Source organism: Delphinapterus leucas, chromosome 11 (genome assembly GCF_059928025.1).
Source record: "Delphinapterus leucas isolate spDelLeu-1000000601 "Yukka" chromosome 11, BTC_Dleu_Yukka2, whole genome shotgun sequence".
Classification (NCBI taxonomy): Eukaryota; Metazoa; Chordata; class Mammalia; order Artiodactyla; family Monodontidae; genus Delphinapterus; species Delphinapterus leucas.
The window spans coordinates 20590153-20608433 of record NC_143139.1 but is presented as its reverse complement, the minus strand read 5'-3'; the positions used below and the strand labels follow the sequence as shown (position 1 = coordinate 20608433).

The following is an 18281-nucleotide window of genomic DNA, read 5'->3' as shown; positions in this document are numbered from 1 at the left end:
ACTTCAAAGAACAAACCATGATTTAAGCCCATATTTTAAAATTGAATCCCCCATTTTATTCAAACAATCTGATGTCTGTTTAAAACAAAACATTCTCAAGTAAAGCTCATAATTCCAAATTTCTTGCACATGGCTGTCCCAATAAATTACTATTACCAATGAAACAGACTTTAAAGAAGTTGTGTTTTACAATGCAGAGAGTGGAGGATGCTTTTTATACATTGGTGAGAGAGATCCGACAATACAGATTGAAAAAAATCAGCAAAGAAGAAAAGACTCCTGGCTGTGTGAAAATTAAAAAATGCATTGTAATGTAATCTGGTAAGTTCAGCATATTAATTTCTGCAGAAAGCAGATGTCTTTCACAGGTAACAAAGTAGCAACCGCTTTAGAACTACCTAGGTGTGGGATTCTAATTTGAAGTATTAAAAAATAAGAAACTTGTAGTTTGTTTCCACAATTAATACATTTATTTATTTATATTTCTCATTTTATTTTTTAAATTACATTTATTTTTCATCTAATGGGTGTTCATTATAATTGAGATGGTTTTGATGCCTATAGACTACTCTGCATTTGTCATAGAGTCTAGAGAGAAAAAATATGAGGAACTATATAAAGGAGGAGTAAATTGAATGGCCCAGAAGGTGGGAAAGGGTCACTCTTACAGTGCGTGTTTTCTTTTGGACATTCCACAAGCAAATACTTGTTCTGTCTGTGCTCTCTTAACTTAGTGGCATCAACATCACTTTTTTACCCAGCTGAGAAACCTGGAGTGTTGGGATGACTCCTAAATCCCTCTTTTTCACACCCATTTGGAGGCAACCACAAATTCCTATTATGGTACATTCTAACTTTTATCACATCATTAGTTCAGGCCCCTATCATTTCTTGCTGGGACTATTGTAACCTCTTACTTGGTTTACTTGTTGCTGCCTTCATTCACAGCGCAAAGAGAGAGAGATTTAAAAGAAATGTCATTTTCTTATCTTTAAATCTAGTTACTGACTTCCTGTTACCTACAGAATAAAATCTCAAGTTTCGTAGCATATATAAGGCTCTTAACACCTTCCTTCCCCCCTAGCCTTTGGCTTTATCTCTTAAAAACTTCTTTTGTCCGTATGTAAATCAACACCATGTTATTTCTTACCTTCCCTTGTGTCTTGGCTGTTGCTCTTGTTGGGAATGCCAGTGTTCTTATCCCCTAGTCTTACTAGTTAACACACTTTCATGACTGTCTTATCTCTTGTTCTCTAAGAATCTTTCTTTAAAAACTATTAGGCTGGGCATAATGCACTTCTTGTGTATTCCCAGTTTACTGCTCTTAACTGTTACACACTTAACCATGTTAAATTGAAATAACCGCTTCTGTGTTTGTCCTGTATGGTGAGAATCTTGGAGAGCCAGAATCGTATATTTTTAATCTTTGCATGTCCATGACCTAACGAGGTTCCTGGCACACAGTAGCTGCCCAGTTGGATTTACTGAGTGGAATTTCTCAACTTCCTTTCTAAACCAACCAATATTAAATTTGGTCTTGTTTAGAAAATATTTCACTCAATAGGTACCAGAAAGTTCATGCCAGAGCTTAAGATTTTGATGCATATTATTTGTAACATATAATGTTCTGTGAGAACATGAAATAAAATTGTAGGATATCATTTTGGGGGCTGATTAAACTAAAGGGTTGATATTCTTTACTATATGAGTTGAAGGTATGAAATAATGTATCTCCCCAAAATATAAAATATACTTCTGAATAGTAGACTAAGTTCCAAAAGATATTATGTGGTATACTAATGAACTAAACTCAGAAGAAGAAACAAAGCAAAATTAATGATTGGCATTAATTTTTATTGAGATTTATAAACTCTTTTTTTTTTTTTTTTTTGCGGTACACGGGCCTCTCACTGTTGTGGCCTCTCCCGTTGCGGAGCACAGGCTCAGTGGCCATGGCTCACGGGCCCAGCCGCTCCGCGGCATGTGGGATCCTCCCGGAGCGGGGCACGAACCCGTGTCCCCTGCATCGGCAGGCGGACTCTCAACCACTGCGCCACCAGGGAAGCCCGAGATTTATAAACTCTTAATATTTTTTGAGTATCATTGTATAAAGCAGTATTTAATTTAGAAGTTGTGATAAAACTTAACATTGCAATGCAATTTTAAAAGTAAAACTTCTAAAATAACAGTAGCCATGACCAGAGTTAAGTGATAGTTTTCTTTTCTCCCATTGTCTTACTATTAGATGATTTTTACAGTAGAACTATTTAGAATAAAATAAGTTTTATGCTTTAATTTTTATTTAAAACAAAGGTGAAAGCATATACTTTTTAAAATTTTCATATTGTGCAAACTATATTTCAGTGGCTGTGTAGTCTGTGAAATTGTTGGGCATGATGAATTAAATCCTTATTTTTTCAGTGATCATGAATAGCATTTATATAAGAAAAAAGTGTACTTGGTAATATTTAAAATTTTAAATATTTTTACAAAATTAATTTGACAATGATAAATATATGCAAATTAGTTTTTCTTAGTCCTAAAATGATGGGTTTAAACAAAATAATTACTGGTACCCTATTTTGTCTTTTAAATGTGTATATAAGAATGTAAAAAGGGTATTCACTGCCCTGTTTTGATCAGTTTTAACATTTTACTAATCATTGAAATTATTAATAAGATTATATATAAAGGAGAGTTCAGTGCAGTATGAACTAAAAGTATTTGTCAGAATCTTAGAAGAAGGTAATCTTATCAGATTCTGCCTTCATTGTCTCCTAAATACTTATATATTGTTTTCACCTTAGGATGTGTCTTCTCTATATCCATCTCATGTTTTTTCATTTTATCTGCTTCAGCATTTTTGTATCATTGACATTTTTCTTCATTATAAAAACAGTGGAAATGGAGTAGACTACATAAGGATGTGTGATCAAAGGGAATTTGTGAAGGGTAGGGAAGTTGGAGTAGATCCTCTCTTAAGATTCCATCCATCCCATTCTAAGAGTTTATGGTTAGAAATTAGTCAAGGTTGGTATTATTTATAATAATAAAATAATTATTCTTTATTATATCATTGGAAGTGTTTTGCTCTTTATGTGTTTAGAAGGTTAGCATGAAGGCTTATATATATTAAGCCTTGATTGTATTGCTGATAAACTGTCTTATCACTTTTTCTCTATCCTCTGTGTGAAACAGAAGTGTATGTTACATCAGTAATGATATCAGAAAGTGGGGAACATCAGTGAGTGCAGTTTGGGGGCTTTACTGGGGACTTTTCTTCACTAGTATTCAAATCAATAATGCTGGTTTTTATCCCACTACTGTTGTTGAAATGTGAGCAAGCCTCTCATTCCCACTCTGTGTTTAATTCTTTAACAATATTGGTAATACTTTTCTAAACTTTAGATCTGTTGTGAAAGTTAGTTAAATGTAACTAGATTGAAAATGCCCGAATTAATTTAGTTATTATTTTGAAATAGTAATTGTAGAAGATCTTAGTAATGCATAAAGGAGAAATCATATCGCTGTTAAATTTTCAATTATTTTTAAAATAATATAACTTAATGAATGTGTTTATATTAATATTCAGCAGAGGTGGTTAAATTGAGTAAAAAGCCAGTTTTCATTGTTAAAGTGGCTTGATTTATACTTTATTTGTTGTGTATTTGTTCCTAAGACTCCCTCTAGTGTCTAGGTTTGAAAACATCAGGATTTTGTTGACAGTTTACTAATCAGTTAAACAGATACTAAAATACACAGAGGATCATATTTTTTCTTTAATTCTTTATTTTGCTTTTATATTTAATTTGCTTTTTAATAGGGGTAGGACAAGAATTGACTTATGTATAGATCTTGTATAATTCAGGATTGCAGGGTTAAAATCTACTGTCCTGCCACCAGTTTCAAAGTGCCATTTTTCATGTTCTGTATGAATGATTAGGTTGAAAATTATTCTGACTTGAAATCACTTTCAACCATTACTGATTTGGATACCTTGCTTTTGATCACAGCTAGATGTAGGCCAAAATGATCAAATGGAAATTTCTCTGAAGATACACAGCATTTGACTTTATATGTCAAATATTAATATGACTTTATATTAAGTATTTTGAATACTTAATATACTAAACATAAACTAAAAAAATAATGAATTAAAAAAAATCTCCAAATCATCAGACTCTACCGCCATTTAAATGATTTAGCTCATTTCTCCACGAATAGAGGCATTACATTTTTCAAAGTATTGTGTCTTGTGTTGTGGTCACATTCTTTACTTGTTTTTAAATTTTTTTTTTTTTTTGGCCGCTCCGCACGGCATGTGGAATCTTAGTTCCCCTTCCAGGGATTGAACCCGCGTCCCCTGCAGTGGAAGCGCAGTCTTAACCACTGGACCGCCAGGGAAGTCCCCTGTTGTGGTCACTTTAAATTTCCTTCTCATATCATAAATATATGAACTGAAACTAATGCCTTTAGAAAACTGAAAGTATAATCTAATACTGTATACTTCATGGTAGTTCTTTAAATCTAATGGATTTAAATAAGTATTGAACCAGAGGTCAAATGCAGCGAATATTTATGAAATTAGTATTTACTTGCATGGCTTATATCAAATATCTAGAAACTCAGGGATAATTAAGTATAAATACTTACTCACATATATACACAAATACATTTGGATTTCAGTGACTGAGGTGTGCCAATATGGAAAAATTAGTAGCAAATTAAGTTCTGGGGGAAAGTAATGTGTTAACTAAGCATACGTAAGATTCTGTGCCGTTGATTTTCATTGCCTTTTGTGAAAATCAGTGTTCCTATAATGTTAACAAAATATCGTTGAAGACATTTAAGAATCCTAGAAGTCTGATATATATTCAGTTGTCTAAAGAGAAATGTTACGTATCCTTATTCCTTCTCAATATTAATGTTTCCGTTAGTAATATATCTTTTCTGTTATCTGTATACCTCAAACCATCATATATATTCACGTTTTAATATTTATGTGTTTCAGGGCGTTGACGATGCCTTCTATACATTAGTTCGAGAAATTCGAAAACATAAAGAAAAGATGAGCAAAGAAGGTAAAAAGAAGAAAAAGAAGTCAAAGACAAAGTGTATAATTATGTAAATACAATTTGTACTTTTTTCTTAAGGCGTACTTAAGTAAAAGTGGTAATTTTTGTACATTACACTAAATTATTAGCATTTGTTTTAGCATTACCTAATTGTCTTTCTGCTCCATCCATACTGTTAGCTTTTATCTTGAATGCTTATTTTAAAATGACAGTGGAAACTTTTTTCCTCTAAGTGCCAGTATTCCCTGAGTTTTGGTTTTTGAACTAGCAATGCCTGTGAAAAAGAAACTGAACACCTGAGATTTCTGTCCTGGGGTTTTTGGTGCATGCAGTTGATTACTTCCTATTTTTCTTACCAATTGTGAACTTGAGTGTGAAACAAATTAATGAGCCTTTCAAATCATCCCTGTTCTGTGTTTTATCAATCATATACATGGATTAATTACTAATTATAACTTCAGTTGAGATTTCACGATTGGTTTTACTGAAGCATTGAGGGAACACAAATTTATGAGCTTCCTGTAGATTCATCTTGTAGGTTTCATGTCCTGTAGTTTCAGTTACCCTTAATGAATGTAAAGGTACACTGTTCACAAAGGTTTTCTCCTTCTTTCCACTGCTATTTGTCAATGGTCACGTTCCCCCAAATATTATATTTTTTCTATAAAAAGGGAAAAAATTGAAAAAAATACAAGGCAATGGAATATTAAAAGGCCATTTACTTTCTACATTAGGTGAATTCCTATAATACTCTGAATAGCTTTTCCTGTTAAGGCAAACCCAGAATGTAATGAGGATTATAACAACCATTTTGGGGCTATATTTACATGCTACTAAACTTTTGTAATAATTGAAAAAAATTTAACATGTATTGAATTACAAAAATTCTCATAGGAATTAAATATAGTCTCCCCGTGTCAGATTGCTCTTTCTTAGCATAAATCTTTTCTTGAACTTCAGTCTTTGAAAGTAGTTTTAATTCTACTGGTAATGATGTTAAAAATTATTTGGTCCAGTTAGCTTAGTAGGTGTTACAGAGACCAAGGTGGAAAGGCCAGGCCTTGTGTGAGCTTTGAGCTTCACTGAGAGTTTCACAGTATGGACTGCATCCCTATGGTCTTCCAATGTTGTCATGCCTTGGCTGGTCAAAAATGGGGACTGGGAGAGAGTTTGGATAGCTCAGCAGGGTACATTCTCACTATGTGGTAGTCCTACTCAAGAACGTCACTTTTGTTGAAACGAAACTTCAAAAAAACATTATTTTTAAATGAGGTTTTAGGGTGGGGTGGCAAGATTTTAATTTTTTTTAAACAAAATGAAAAAGTTTCAAAATCTTGAGTATTGGCTAGTTCTCTTAACACTGGCTAAAGTAACACTTTACAAGTCTGGTCCATAATTAAGAATATCTAATGCTTATAAAATAGATAAATTAATGTTAAAATGATTCTTTCAATGCATTTAAAATGTTAACTTATTTTAAAATATTTGAACTGAGATGGTGTGTTGAGGTGAAAATATCACTGGACAAGGAGGAAGGTGGCTTAGTTTCTAGTTATGTGTCTTTCATAACTCCAATTTTAGGCAAATCACTTACTATCCATTTCTTCATGTTAAAAGAAGTCATCTCAAAGGCTGTATCTAGCATTATAACTATGTGATTTACATTCAGTTTACATAAGGATATACCTATTTGTCAGTCTCAGCACAATCTGTAACTTTTTACCTGTGTTATCATCTTCAGTGCCAGTCTTAGGCAAAATTGTGCAAGAGGTGAAGTTTATTTCTGAATATCCATTCTCCGCTTTCAGGACTTCTCCCATATTAGTGTCATCTTGCCTGCCTACCCTTCTACATGCCCCATGACTTGATGTTTTTTCTTTTAATACTTCTCATTCCCCTAACCTCAAAGATTTATTGCTGCTTTGGATATCTCCATGAAGGCTTCCCATCAAGTCACATCAAAATGCCCTACATCTTACTTCCTCAGGCTCAGCATAATCCGACAGACACTATAATGGAATTTGACCTACGAGTTAATTTTCAGGTGGTGGCTGTAGCAATTTAATCTTGATCCTTTGAACATCATCTCTTTGCTGCCTGGTCCATCAGGGACAAAGTAGGAATTTTCATACCTGCTATGAGGAGTCAGATCCCTATCCAGTGGAATGAGAATTTAACAAAGGTAGTGCTGAAAGAATTCCTTACGTAATCTACGACGACGACTAGCCCTGCTAATGATACATTCCATTGTTTTAAAAGCTAAAATTTTGCAATGAAAGAAACTTTAAAATTTATTCATAAATCTTACTCTTTAGCAGAATTCATTTATTCAACAAATATTTGAGTGCCTTCTAGATGCCAGGCACTACACAAGGCACTGGGGATATTAGAGTATCCTCAGACAAGGGACATAATCCCTGTCCTTAGGTAGTGCTTATATTCTAGAGCAGTCTGTATTTTAGTGAGGCATCTGGCACATGACCCAGATATAATGCATATTGTAGTTTTGCAAAGAAGTGATTTGGTCTCTAAGCTTAGTTTCTTCCAGTTCTGAAATAATTGTTTTGCTCTGATTCCAATGTAACTGTTTAATCAAGCTACTTTTTAAAATTAAATTAGTTTACTTCATTGTTTTAAAGGAGTAAAATTTGAATATTGTTTTTTATTTGAAAGAATGATGTGATTCTATTGGGACAATTATAGTACCAATTAAGTTGTATGTCAGATAATGTTAAAATTCCCTTGTGTGTAGTATGGTCTCTTTGTATAAGTAATTAAAATAGACTTTAAAAATTAAACATTGAATTCTAAAATAGTTGTTTATCTGGGTAAAAATAAACAGATGCCGGACCTAACTCACAGAAAAGGAAACGTCTATGTAAAAATCAATATGATTTCTGAGATGCTATACTAAACTACAGGTTTATGGAACATTATCTAGTTAGGGTGTTTACACTTACATAGTACCTCCTCTTGTTTCCACACAAGAGAAAGAAATGGCCATACTTCAGGAATTGCAGTGTATAACTGAGGGGATTTTTAGGACTCTTGAATTTTTGATGTAGCTGGGCAATTTTTTTATGGCAGTGGTAATTATCCTTTATTATGTGAATTTTGAATGGTTTAATAAAATGTTTGTTTATGTAGATATTTTAAAAGGGGAGAGATAATCCTAGAAATAACAAATGTTATCTAATTATTATAGCCTTAAAGATAAAAATCCTTGAAGTTGAAAAAAACTGCTAAATTACATAGGTTTAGACATTAACATGTTTATGGAAGAATGTAGCAGAAGTATGTAGTAAAATTTGAGTGAATATCTCCAATTAGGAATTCTAGGCTCTATTTTAACTGAGTCACACTGCATAGGAATTAGAACCTAACTTTTATAGGTTATCAAAATCTTAGCCACCATTGCACAATTTTGTCCTAAAATATGTAGAAACTTTGTGAGGCATGTTAAGTTGCAGTTTGCACAAGTTCATCTCATTTGTATTCCAGTGATTTTTTTTTCTTCTATCCATTTTTTCTGAACAATATATACACATTTAGGTTTTTTTATAGGCAGTAAGAACTATCTGCCATTTCCATTTGCCAAAAAGTAATAATTTCTTGATGATTATGTATTAATGATTTTTAACAACCCATTAGTTATTTTAAAGCTGAACTTACATTTAATAACTTTGGTGTTGATATTGGGTAGCATGAAATCTGCATTGAGAAATTGAACAGCATAAGTCGAACAGCTGTAAATTCCTTCAGAAAATGAAATTTCTTTCTTTCTAAAGACATATTCACGTCAGTTCTTTAAAAAGAGTTGTAACTAGTAACACTTGTTTTAGTTTAATAGTTTTAAGTGCCTGTTTGGGATGATAACAGGCAATTTTTAGATGAATTTAGGAAAAACAAAGTTATTACCTACAGAAGTGTCAATTACAGAAGGTCCCCTTCCCTATAGAGAGCTAAATGGGTTATGTAATGTTTTATCCAAAAATTTCCAATTCCACTGTCTTGTGTTTTCATGTTGAAAATACTTTTGCATTTTTCCTTTGAGTGCCAATTTCTTACTAGTACTATTTCTTAATGTAACATGTTTACCTGGAATGTATTTTAACTATTTTTGTATAGTGTAAACTGAAACATGCACATTTTGTACATTGTGCTTTTTTTTTGTGTGTGGGACATATGCAGTGTGATCCAGTTGTTTTCCATCGTTTGGTTGCGCTGACCTAGGAATGTTGGTCATATCAAACATTAAATTTAAAAATGACCACTCTTTTAATTAAAATTAACTTTTAAATGTTTATAGGAGTATGTGCTGTGAAGTGATCTGAAATTTGTAATATTTTTGTCATGAACTGTACTGCTCCTAATTATTGTAATGTAATAAAAATAGTTACGGTGACTATCATAGTATGTACTCTTTTTTTAAATTTTTAATTATTTATTTATTTATTTTTTGGCCGTGCCGCATAGCTTGCGGATCTGAGTTCCCCGACCAGGGATCAAACCTGGGCCCACAGCAGTGTAAGTGCCAGGTCCTAACCACTGGGCCGCCAGGGAATTCCCAGTAGTGTGTACTTCTTGATGGAAATTTGAAACATTAGCCCCATAATTGATATGGGGTAGTTTATAAGCCACAGACACTATAGTATATTAGTAAATCTTTTTTTGCAGCTTGTAAGTTGGATATATTCTTTATGAAAGGTGCTGTGAACATTATGTAAAGGTTTAAGTGTTTGCTTGAAACCACGTTAGGTTTAGGTCCTGTGCCATGTTAACTCGTTTAGAAGTGGATGCAAAACAAATCTGCCTTTATGACAAAAGAATAGAATAACATTATTTATTACTTTTTATTGAAGAAGGTAACTGATACACAACGGGTGATTTGTTTTAAGGCCCAAAGGCAGCCAGTGGCAAAAATTAATAATGGAAATAATTAGATAGGTATATATATGTGATGCCAGTTGCTGGCAGGCTGTTTCGAGTTCAGAAGTAATCTTACTCTATACTTATTATTTCTACTAACTGCACTTAAATCATTCTTTGGCAGTGAACCTTGACTCTGTGCTGTTAATGTACCAAATGGGGTCAAAAATAAGGAACTCCTTCAAAAGTTAAGGGCAATAAACTTGCAAGAAATTATTTTGCTTACTTAAATGTGCATTAAACGGCATTCTTTTTCCAGTAAAATGCAGAGATGGGCTAAGAATTGGCAAAAATTTATTAAAAATTAAGTACATTATATTTTCATTCAAAATTGGGTGCTCATCAATTTTTAATTGGTAGTTGGCAGCATCATATAGTTAAATTGCTATTTTAGTATAAAAACTGAGCATAAAGGTTGCTGGTAAAGCTCTCAGTTTGAACAGAATTGGAAACCTATTTTAGTTCAGTAAAGTATTTTTAACAAAATGTATTATCTTGACATTTTAGAATTATTTTTGTAGTAGCTGGTATACATAAACAGCTGGCACTGATTTTCAAATTATAGTAATGGTGATCAGTTAGTTTTGTTGATATCTGAGTAATAGCGTTGTTTCATAGCTCTATATTTCTTAAGGAAGTATAATGCTTCTAGTTCTTTCATTACAAATTGGCCCTGTTCAATAAGTTCTTTGATCTTCTCTGGGTCCTTCACATCTTTGTTTTTAAGGAAAACACTCTTCAGACGCCTTTTAAAATAGTCTGCTCCTTTTGGATAGTCTCGTCCAAGATACAGCAGCTTAAAAAAGAAAAACTGTATATTTCTAAACAATCTATGTCATATAACATTTATAAAATTGGCAACATAATTACTTACATTTTTATAAAGATTCAGTACTTCTCCTCTTAAAGAACTGGCCATTTGCACGTATCATGTAAAGTATTCACTTTTACATTTAATGTACCTAAAGAAAAAGAAAAATTTTTACAAATAACTGCATTGTAGTCTTAAAAAAGAATCAAAGAAAAAGGATTTTACACATTGGTAAAATGGTACCCTTTCTTTTCATTCAATAAATATTTATTAAGCACTTTTATGTTCCAGGCACTGAGATGTAGCTATGAATGCGTCAGATAAGATAGCTGCTCTCACAGAACTAACATCTCCAGAGGGGTATACTACAAACAATATCATGAATTGTGATAAGTTCTATGAAGGAAACAGGACAACTAGAGAAAATGGATTGGCAAAGCTGGATATGTAGGTGTACCTCCTTGTATACCAGAGTGGAATGAATTAGACGGAACTAGATTTGAATCCCAGCTGCATAGTGTTGTACAGGTTACTTAACCTTTCTGAGCCTCAGTTTTCTTGTCAGAAGGAGAATTGCCTTTACCCTGCTTTCAAAGCAAGGCTAAAACAGGACACTGGGAAGAGGCCTGATCAAATCAAGAGTGCCCTCCTAAGAAAGGCTAAAGAGGCAAAACTGGGTGTGAGGGTCAAGCAGGTTCACAACTAACAGGAGATGGGCAGTAAGATCGGTGGTGAAGAGGCCAAGTGAACAACCCATAAGGCCCCATAAGAGTATATTGTTTTTATCCAAAATATTATTTCAATGTGTCATGCCAGAAGCGCTTATAGGTACCAATGGCTTCGTTGCTACCATACTGGACAGCACAGCTTTAGAATGTATTTCCTACGAAGAAGGGTGTTTTCCTGCAGCACAATACAACCATCAGAATCAGGAAATTAACAAACACTGTTACATTGCTACCATCGAATCCACAACCCCAAGTTTTGGCAGTTGTCCCAAAGATGCCCTTTATAGCAAAAGTATCCAGTCCATGATTACACACTGCATTTAATTTTCAAGTCTCTAGCCTTCTTCAATCTGAAAAACTTCCTTTGAATTTCCTTGATTTTCATGAACCTGACATTTGTGAAGAACACGGGCCATTTATTTTGTAGAAATGTGTCTCATTTTGATGTTAAGTCATGGCTAGATTCAGCTTATGTAGTTTGGGCAAAAATATTAGACATGGTGCTTTGTTCATTTCACCGCATCCTATTAGGTGGACACAATTCCCATTTGTTCCATTATGGTTGATGTCAATTTTGATCACTTGATAAAGGTGGTGTTTGTCGGGACTCTCCTCAGTTACTTTTTTCCCTTTGAAATTAGTATTTTGTGGGAGGTACTCTGAGACATAAGTATATGTAGTCCAGAAAAACATTTCCTCTTACAAAAACATTAAAAATAACTGTTTATTGGGAGGGGGGATAGGCTCGGGGCATACCACTCAAATCGTATACAACTGTAAACGGAGCACTAATAAAACAACAGAAATTGGTGCCTGGAGAGCTAATTTGGGACAGATTGCTCTCAGCATAGCTGGAGGACACCACAGGGATGTTTAAAATGCTCGAAAATAATAGTCTGTGAATGGGAGTGGGAGGCTGGAGAGCCGGAAGGTATCAAAAGAGGCAGGAGGAAATCCTTGGGGATAATGGATATGTTTATCCTGCTTGGGGTGAGGTGTAGGCATGTGTCAAATTTATCAAATTGTATTTATGCTTAATAATTGTAGCTGAGTGTATGTCAATTATACCTTAGTAAAACTGTTTAAAAAATAGTGCAGATATATATGCTAGCAAAATGCTAAGAGTAGGGCTGGGAGATATTCAGGTACATGTGGAAGGAGAGAGTTACCTATACCACAAGGCTGCCAATCAGTGGTCAGGATAGGTGATTCAACTGTAACCAGGTCGACAGTTGCAAAAAACAGGGTATACCTCTCTGAGGAGGGAGCCCTGGGGGTGAGCACTTTTTAAATTGTTTTACAAACATACTTGAAAGGCTCCTGCTGCCAGTACAGCAACTAAGTGAAGACCTTTTCTTGTTGAAGTTTATAAATCTGCTTCTCTGGCTCCTCTTTCTTAGGGAAAAAAAAATCACATAGGAGCCAACATTATTTCCATGTTAATACTTGTATACTTCTCCTGTTTACTAACAATTTATGAGTTAGCGCACATTACAAGCATACAACGTAGCAGAGCAATTTTTCTGAGTTCATTAATATTAGCTTTCTTGTTTTCCTCCAAACTGCTATTTTTCTGCTTTTGTCTGTTATCACTTCTGAGCTTTCCTCCAGAAAAGGTAGTCCTTTTCAATCTGCTCCTACAAATGAAAGGACAAAAAAAACTTCAGAAGATCTGCATACATGGTTGCAGCTTAGGGACTTTGGGCTTTACTTAGGGTGATCTGAGTGGGCCCTTTATCGGGGAACCTCTGATGTTAGTATCTTAGATGGTTCTCCTCGGCTGGTCAGATTCCCCAGAGAAAAGTCTTCCAATCTTCTGAGCATTTGCTAATGTAACATTAAGAAGCAGAAGAGGAACCAGGGCCTTGCTTTCAGCATTATGTATACCCAAATCACCTAATCTGCTTCCAGTGTGGTTTTGGTGTACTTAGTATGCCTGAGGACATCCCACTCCAGAGACTAGTATTATTTTGTCCAGAAATAAACCTCCAGTCTTCTGTGGGAGTGAGGGGTGCAGACACTTAGTGGTGGTTTTCAAATAGCTTTCACTTCATCCTCTCTGATTTACTTCATTCTTCATTTCCAATTACAGTGGCCCTGTTCCAGTGCCTTTTGAGCAATATGCAGTATAAACTGGGCTTTTCTAGTGTGCTAGGTCACATTCATCTGTTTTGCAGCTTCTAAAGTTTTACTGTTGTCATCTCCTCTTCTATTTTTCTTTTATTTTTAAATTGGTTTACTGAAGATTTAATGGTTTTGGAAGGGAGTGAAATTAGATGAGTGTATTTAACCGGTACATCAACACCGAATTTCATTTTTAAAACTTTTTTTTTTTTTTTTTTGCTGAGAGCCATTTTTCATGTGTTTTAATCTTACTGAAGAATGATGACTCTTAAGAACCTTGTGCTTTTAAAATAATTGTGAATTAAATCTACATTAGATGTAATTTAAAATTGCAAATTATAAGCTGTGTAATTCCTGGCTAAGAGCATAGCTCTATTTAATTCACAATTTGTAATTTGTAAAAACTGTTTAGAAATGTGGCTTAAATCATCCTCTTTAGCTGTTGCCCTCTTTACAAATTATATATAATAAAGGACCTGCCCAGCAAAAAAGTAGCTGCTGTGACTAAGGTAAGCTTGTCCCATTCTTTGATATGTTACTTTATGAGTTAAGGAAGTTTGTTATTATTGCATGCTGACCTTCAGGCATTTCAGTTTATTTTAGCCTTTGGGAGAAATAGGTTTCCTTGGGTTCAGAATTGGTGAACAATTTAAATGCAGCAGGGACATGGGGCTGTTCCTTAACCCTGCATGAAGTCATGGAGGTTACTGTTCTTTGTAGAGAGCCAAACGAGTTAGGGACTGAGAGAAGTCCCCCATCATCCTGAGAATCTGGATGGGGATGGGCATACAATCCACACTGATAGCTCTTTCCCAATGACTTGTGGGCCAAGGAGGTAAGACGTAACTAACTCCAGTTCTGGGTTAAGTCATTTAACTAGGGGTTATGGTGTCTAGAGCTGTTATTAGTCACTGTTCTCCATGAAGTTCTGACTTAAACAGATGAAGCACATTTCCCCAAAGTAGTTAAGCCTAAAAAGCTTCACACAAAAATTTATCCCAATACACTTGCAGCACCAAAGGATACATAATCCAAGAGGTAGGTGGCAAGAGAGCTTGCCCCCAAAAGCTTGTATACTGCTTGGTCTAGGCCTACCTAGAAGCCAGATTATAAAAGTGAGTTGAAAGGAGATGGCTGTGTATGTTCATACGGGGGAGGTACTACACCTGTCTGAAGGTAACAAAGAGAACGGGAAATGGGCCTTCTTCCGCAGCTTGTAAGAGAAGTAGTAGAGAAGAACTAAACAAGCTCACTGGTATAATCTCACAGCACAGTGGCCCCCCTAGAACACAGTCCAGCCTGTTTTAACACATCCATAGCAAATCCTTCTCCCTAGGAGGGAAGCTGGTGGAATGAGAACTTGAGCAAGTCTCTCCTCTAGAAGCCCACCATTTTAAAGTTATTTGTGATTACCATCACACCTCCTTACCCGCATCAGAGCTGACTGAGCTTTTGTATCATAAATATTAGTAGCTTGGTTGAAAAACTAAAACAAAAGCTTAGTTCCACACCACACAGCTTCAGAACTCTATATGAAGTCGACGTTAAGACGTTTTAATCTTGCTACCAGCGATGTGGAGGCAAGGTGTCATAGCTATGACACAGTCTGGATTTCTGTGGGGAGAATAACACTTTAACCCACAAAGACCAGCTCAGTCAGTAATACTGATTTACTAATAATACCTTTAGTCAGTGAAAGTGCAAGGGACAGCGCATTATAAAATGAGAATTCAGATGAGAAATGGTGGCAATAATTTGCAAGCATTTCATGTCTTGTCAGGCTAAAACAGGGTTTAGATGTAAAATCACAGAGAATTCAGACAGGCTTTGGAAGGACCTTAATTTCTCAATCTCTTAATTTCTTCTAGTTTTCCTGTTGGTCTAAATTGCCAGAGTTTCATGCGGGGAGGCTGACATCGAAGGGTTGTGCTACCGGTTGGTACAGTTAATCTGTGACCTTGACCCTGGGCACATAGTTTAGCGAGTCTTGCTGGGTCTCAGAGACCGCCACCTGTAAGGAATACTTTACCCAGGAACTGCTTCAAATCATTTCCAGTTCTTGTTTAGAGCGCCTCTAAGGAAAAACGGCATATACCTTGCGTGCCCAGGAAGTAAACAGAACCAGGTGCAGGGAGAAGAATCCGAAGGTTATTAATTTCGAAATAAACAACCCTCTGGGAGCCAATTTATTTACCTCTTTCTCTAAACTGCCAATCGAGCCCCGCCCCACGCTGGTCTAAGCGGTGGCGGCCCAGGCAGCCGAGCCGGTATCAGTCACTCGACCCAGTCGCGTAGCCGGCGGCCCCTTCCTTCTCGAAACCGCACAGAAAGATTCGTCCCAGCTACCCTAGGGAAATAGGGAGAGGGACTGTCAACGTCGGAAAACGCGCAGAAACCCTTTCCCACACCCGCTGGTCCTCGCCCAGGGCATACTTCACCGCCTCCAGACCTCAGGATTCGGAAAACAGAAAAAAACGCTCGGGCCCGGCACTCACGCACTTTCCGGCACGCGGCAGCCGTAAAAGCCTCACTCTCCGACTCCTGCGGCAGTCGACCGAGGCGGGCGGCGGAGGTGGGTGGGGCAACCTGTCTGGGAAGGGGGCGGGGCGTCGTCCGGAAGAACCCCAGTGCGACTGCGCGGACCGAGACGCTCGGATCTCCGCTCCCACCTTGGCGCCAGTGGGAGGGGCTTGTCGTCCTGACAACCCGCGAGCGTTTGTCCTCACAACCCGGGAGCGTTTGTGCTCGCAACCCTGAGCTCCGACTTGGCCGACTACGGAGGTAGTGTCTGTCTCAGCATGGTGAGCAGGGAAAGTGGGGGAGCTGGGTAAGGGGCGAGCATTGATTCTGCACCGTGTTAAATGATGTAACAAGAGCCTGTCATATTTTATCAGAGGGGAGCGAGTCGGTTTAGGAAAGAGCCCATACCCTTGGGGTGGGGGGGGGGGCGGGAAGGACCTTCCCCAGATCTGTGGCCTTCTGTCCAGGCTCCGGCGGACAGGTGGGAGTAAAAACCAGTTTCTGCAAACGGGGAATGATCAGTGCGGTCAGATGATGTCTTAAAATCTCGACCTCTTGCTAAATATAAATATCGGTCTCAATTTAGTAACTTCCAATAGTGATAGACATTCCCATGAAATTGCTTTTTTATTGCAGCTTGGCGGAAATGTGTTTTTTTGCCTCCTTATCAATTAATGAAAAGCTTTATCAATTTACTCTGCTTTCACAAGTTATTTTGTGTGGTCTTTTGTGGAAATTTGGATTGTTTCGTAATTCAGGGTATGCAACCTGTCCTGTGTTTATTAAGTATGATAAAGCTTCTTGTTTTGTTTTTCTGCACTCCTCAGCTGTCATGTCTTCTCCAAGAACACAGGCCAACATGTAGCTGTAAGATGGTCTCATTTCCCATTTTCTTAAACGTGATTTCCATCTTCTTCTATGATTAAAACCAGAGGAAGTGGAAAATGTAATTAGTTAATTATTTAATTCGTTCATTAAGGGAAAATATGGAGCATGTTCTTTGTGCTTGGCACTAGGCTGAAGCCAAGGACACAAAGGTGAAAATTACCATCTCTCCCTGGTATGGAAGACAGACTTAGCAAATTAATTACAATACAGGTTTATAACTGTAATAATTGAAGTGACTACAATGGAGTTACGCAAAGTTGGAAATGTTGAAATTGGGGCAGGAGAGGGGACGGGAACAGGAAGGGAAGAGCAGTGCTTTTCAAGCTGTGTTTTAAAGTATGATTATGAATTTACCAGAAGTGATGAGAAGAAATAGGGCATGGAGAGCATTCATGTCAGGGAGAATAGAAAGTAAATGGATTTTAAGTGGACTGAAAACTGCTGATAACTTAAGGGAACAATAAGCACCTATTTATTATTTTCCAATCGGTACATAAGTTTCTTGTTCTTAGATCCCTCTAGGAATCTTTCTCAGAATGTGGTTTCTGGAAAATTTGCCTCTAATAAACCTGGAATACCAGTTAAAATGCAAATTCCAGGAACAGACTGGACTCCAGATCTACATTATTAGTTCCCTAAGGCTGCCAAATAACAACATACCACAAGCTAACTGGCTTAAAAAATAGAGACTTAACGGTTTCACAGTTCTAGAGGCTGGAAGTCCAAGTTCAAGGTGTTGTCAGGGTTATGCTCCCCCTGCAAGTGCCAGCTTCTGGTACTTCTTGGCTTGTGGCAGCATTACCTCATTCTTCACTGGCGTTCTCCCTGTGTGTGTGTCTGTGTCCAAATTTCCCCTTTTTTAACAAGGACGCCAGTCATGTTGGATCAGAGATCCACCCTATTCCAGTATGACCTCATCTCAATTTAACTACATCAGCAAGGACCCTCTTTCCAAATAAGGTAAAATTCAGAGATACTGGGAGATAGGACTTTAATGTATGAATTTTGAGGGGGCACAATTCAACCAATAACATGAACTGAATTACAATGGGGAGAGAGAAGTGAGTGTGTACACTTTTAGCCCAGGAATATGCATTTTAACAAGCATCCTAGGTGATTCTTATGCCCTCGTAACTTTGAGAACTTCTCTACTACATGATGCTCCTATGATTTGCAGGATGGGTGAGGATATGTACGTAAACTCAA

The 18281-nt window shown here is 36.5% G+C and overlaps 3 protein-coding genes across 10 annotated transcripts in view; 2 read left to right on the top strand and 1 right to left on the bottom strand.

Annotated features, from left to right (window-relative positions):
* The window catches only part of KRAS (KRas proto-oncogene, GTPase), a 37353-nt gene extending 27872 nt beyond the window's left edge, over positions 1–9481 (top strand). For 2 of the 7 annotated variants that reach the window (XM_089920394.1, XM_089920393.1), the window contains exon 5: positions 198–2893. In XM_089920394.1, coding sequence (XP_089776520.1) covers positions 198–317 — 120 coding nt within the window. In that variant the 3' untranslated portion in view covers positions 318–2893. The other 5 variants (XR_016394883.1, XM_089920395.1, XR_016394884.1 and 2 more) reach the window with 5 other exon arrangements.
* Positions 9482–9570: 89 nt separating this feature from the next.
* DNAI7 (dynein axonemal intermediate chain 7) overlaps positions 9571–18281 on the top strand; it is an 83896-nt gene continuing 75185 nt past the window's right edge. The window contains exon 1 of the mRNA XM_089920390.1: positions 9571–18035. The gene's annotated coding sequence lies outside the window, so the exon portion shown is untranslated. The remainder of the gene's footprint in view (positions 18036–18281) is intronic.
* ETFRF1 (electron transfer flavoprotein regulatory factor 1) lies at positions 9905–16239 on the bottom strand. Of its 2 annotated transcripts, none has more exons than XM_089920396.1 (4): positions 16163–16239; positions 15862–16014; positions 10879–10966; positions 9905–10800 (listed from the first exon to the last, which is right to left on the bottom strand). In XM_089920396.1, the coding sequence occupies exons 3-4, from the start codon at positions 10921–10923 to the stop codon at positions 10579–10581; spliced, it is 267 nt and encodes an 88-aa protein (XP_089776522.1). In that variant the 5' UTR covers positions 10924–10966; positions 15862–16014; positions 16163–16239; the 3' UTR covers positions 9905–10578. The 2 variants fall into 2 exon arrangements, with proteins under 2 accessions (XP_089776522.1, XP_022433510.1); XM_022577802.2 differs by having other exon boundaries at positions 16101–16207.

What these genes read in the sequence shown, in the direction of transcription:
- ETFRF1 (XM_089920396.1), bottom strand. Translation starts at nt 10,923, where the DNA reads ATGGCCAGTTCTTTAAGAGGAGAAGTACTGAATCTTTATAAAAAT. An exon ending in TACTGAATCTTTATAAAAAT is followed by an intron (nt 10,801 to 10,878) that starts GTAAGTAATTAT and finishes TTCTTTTTTAAG; the next exon opens with CTGCTGTATCTTGGACGAGA.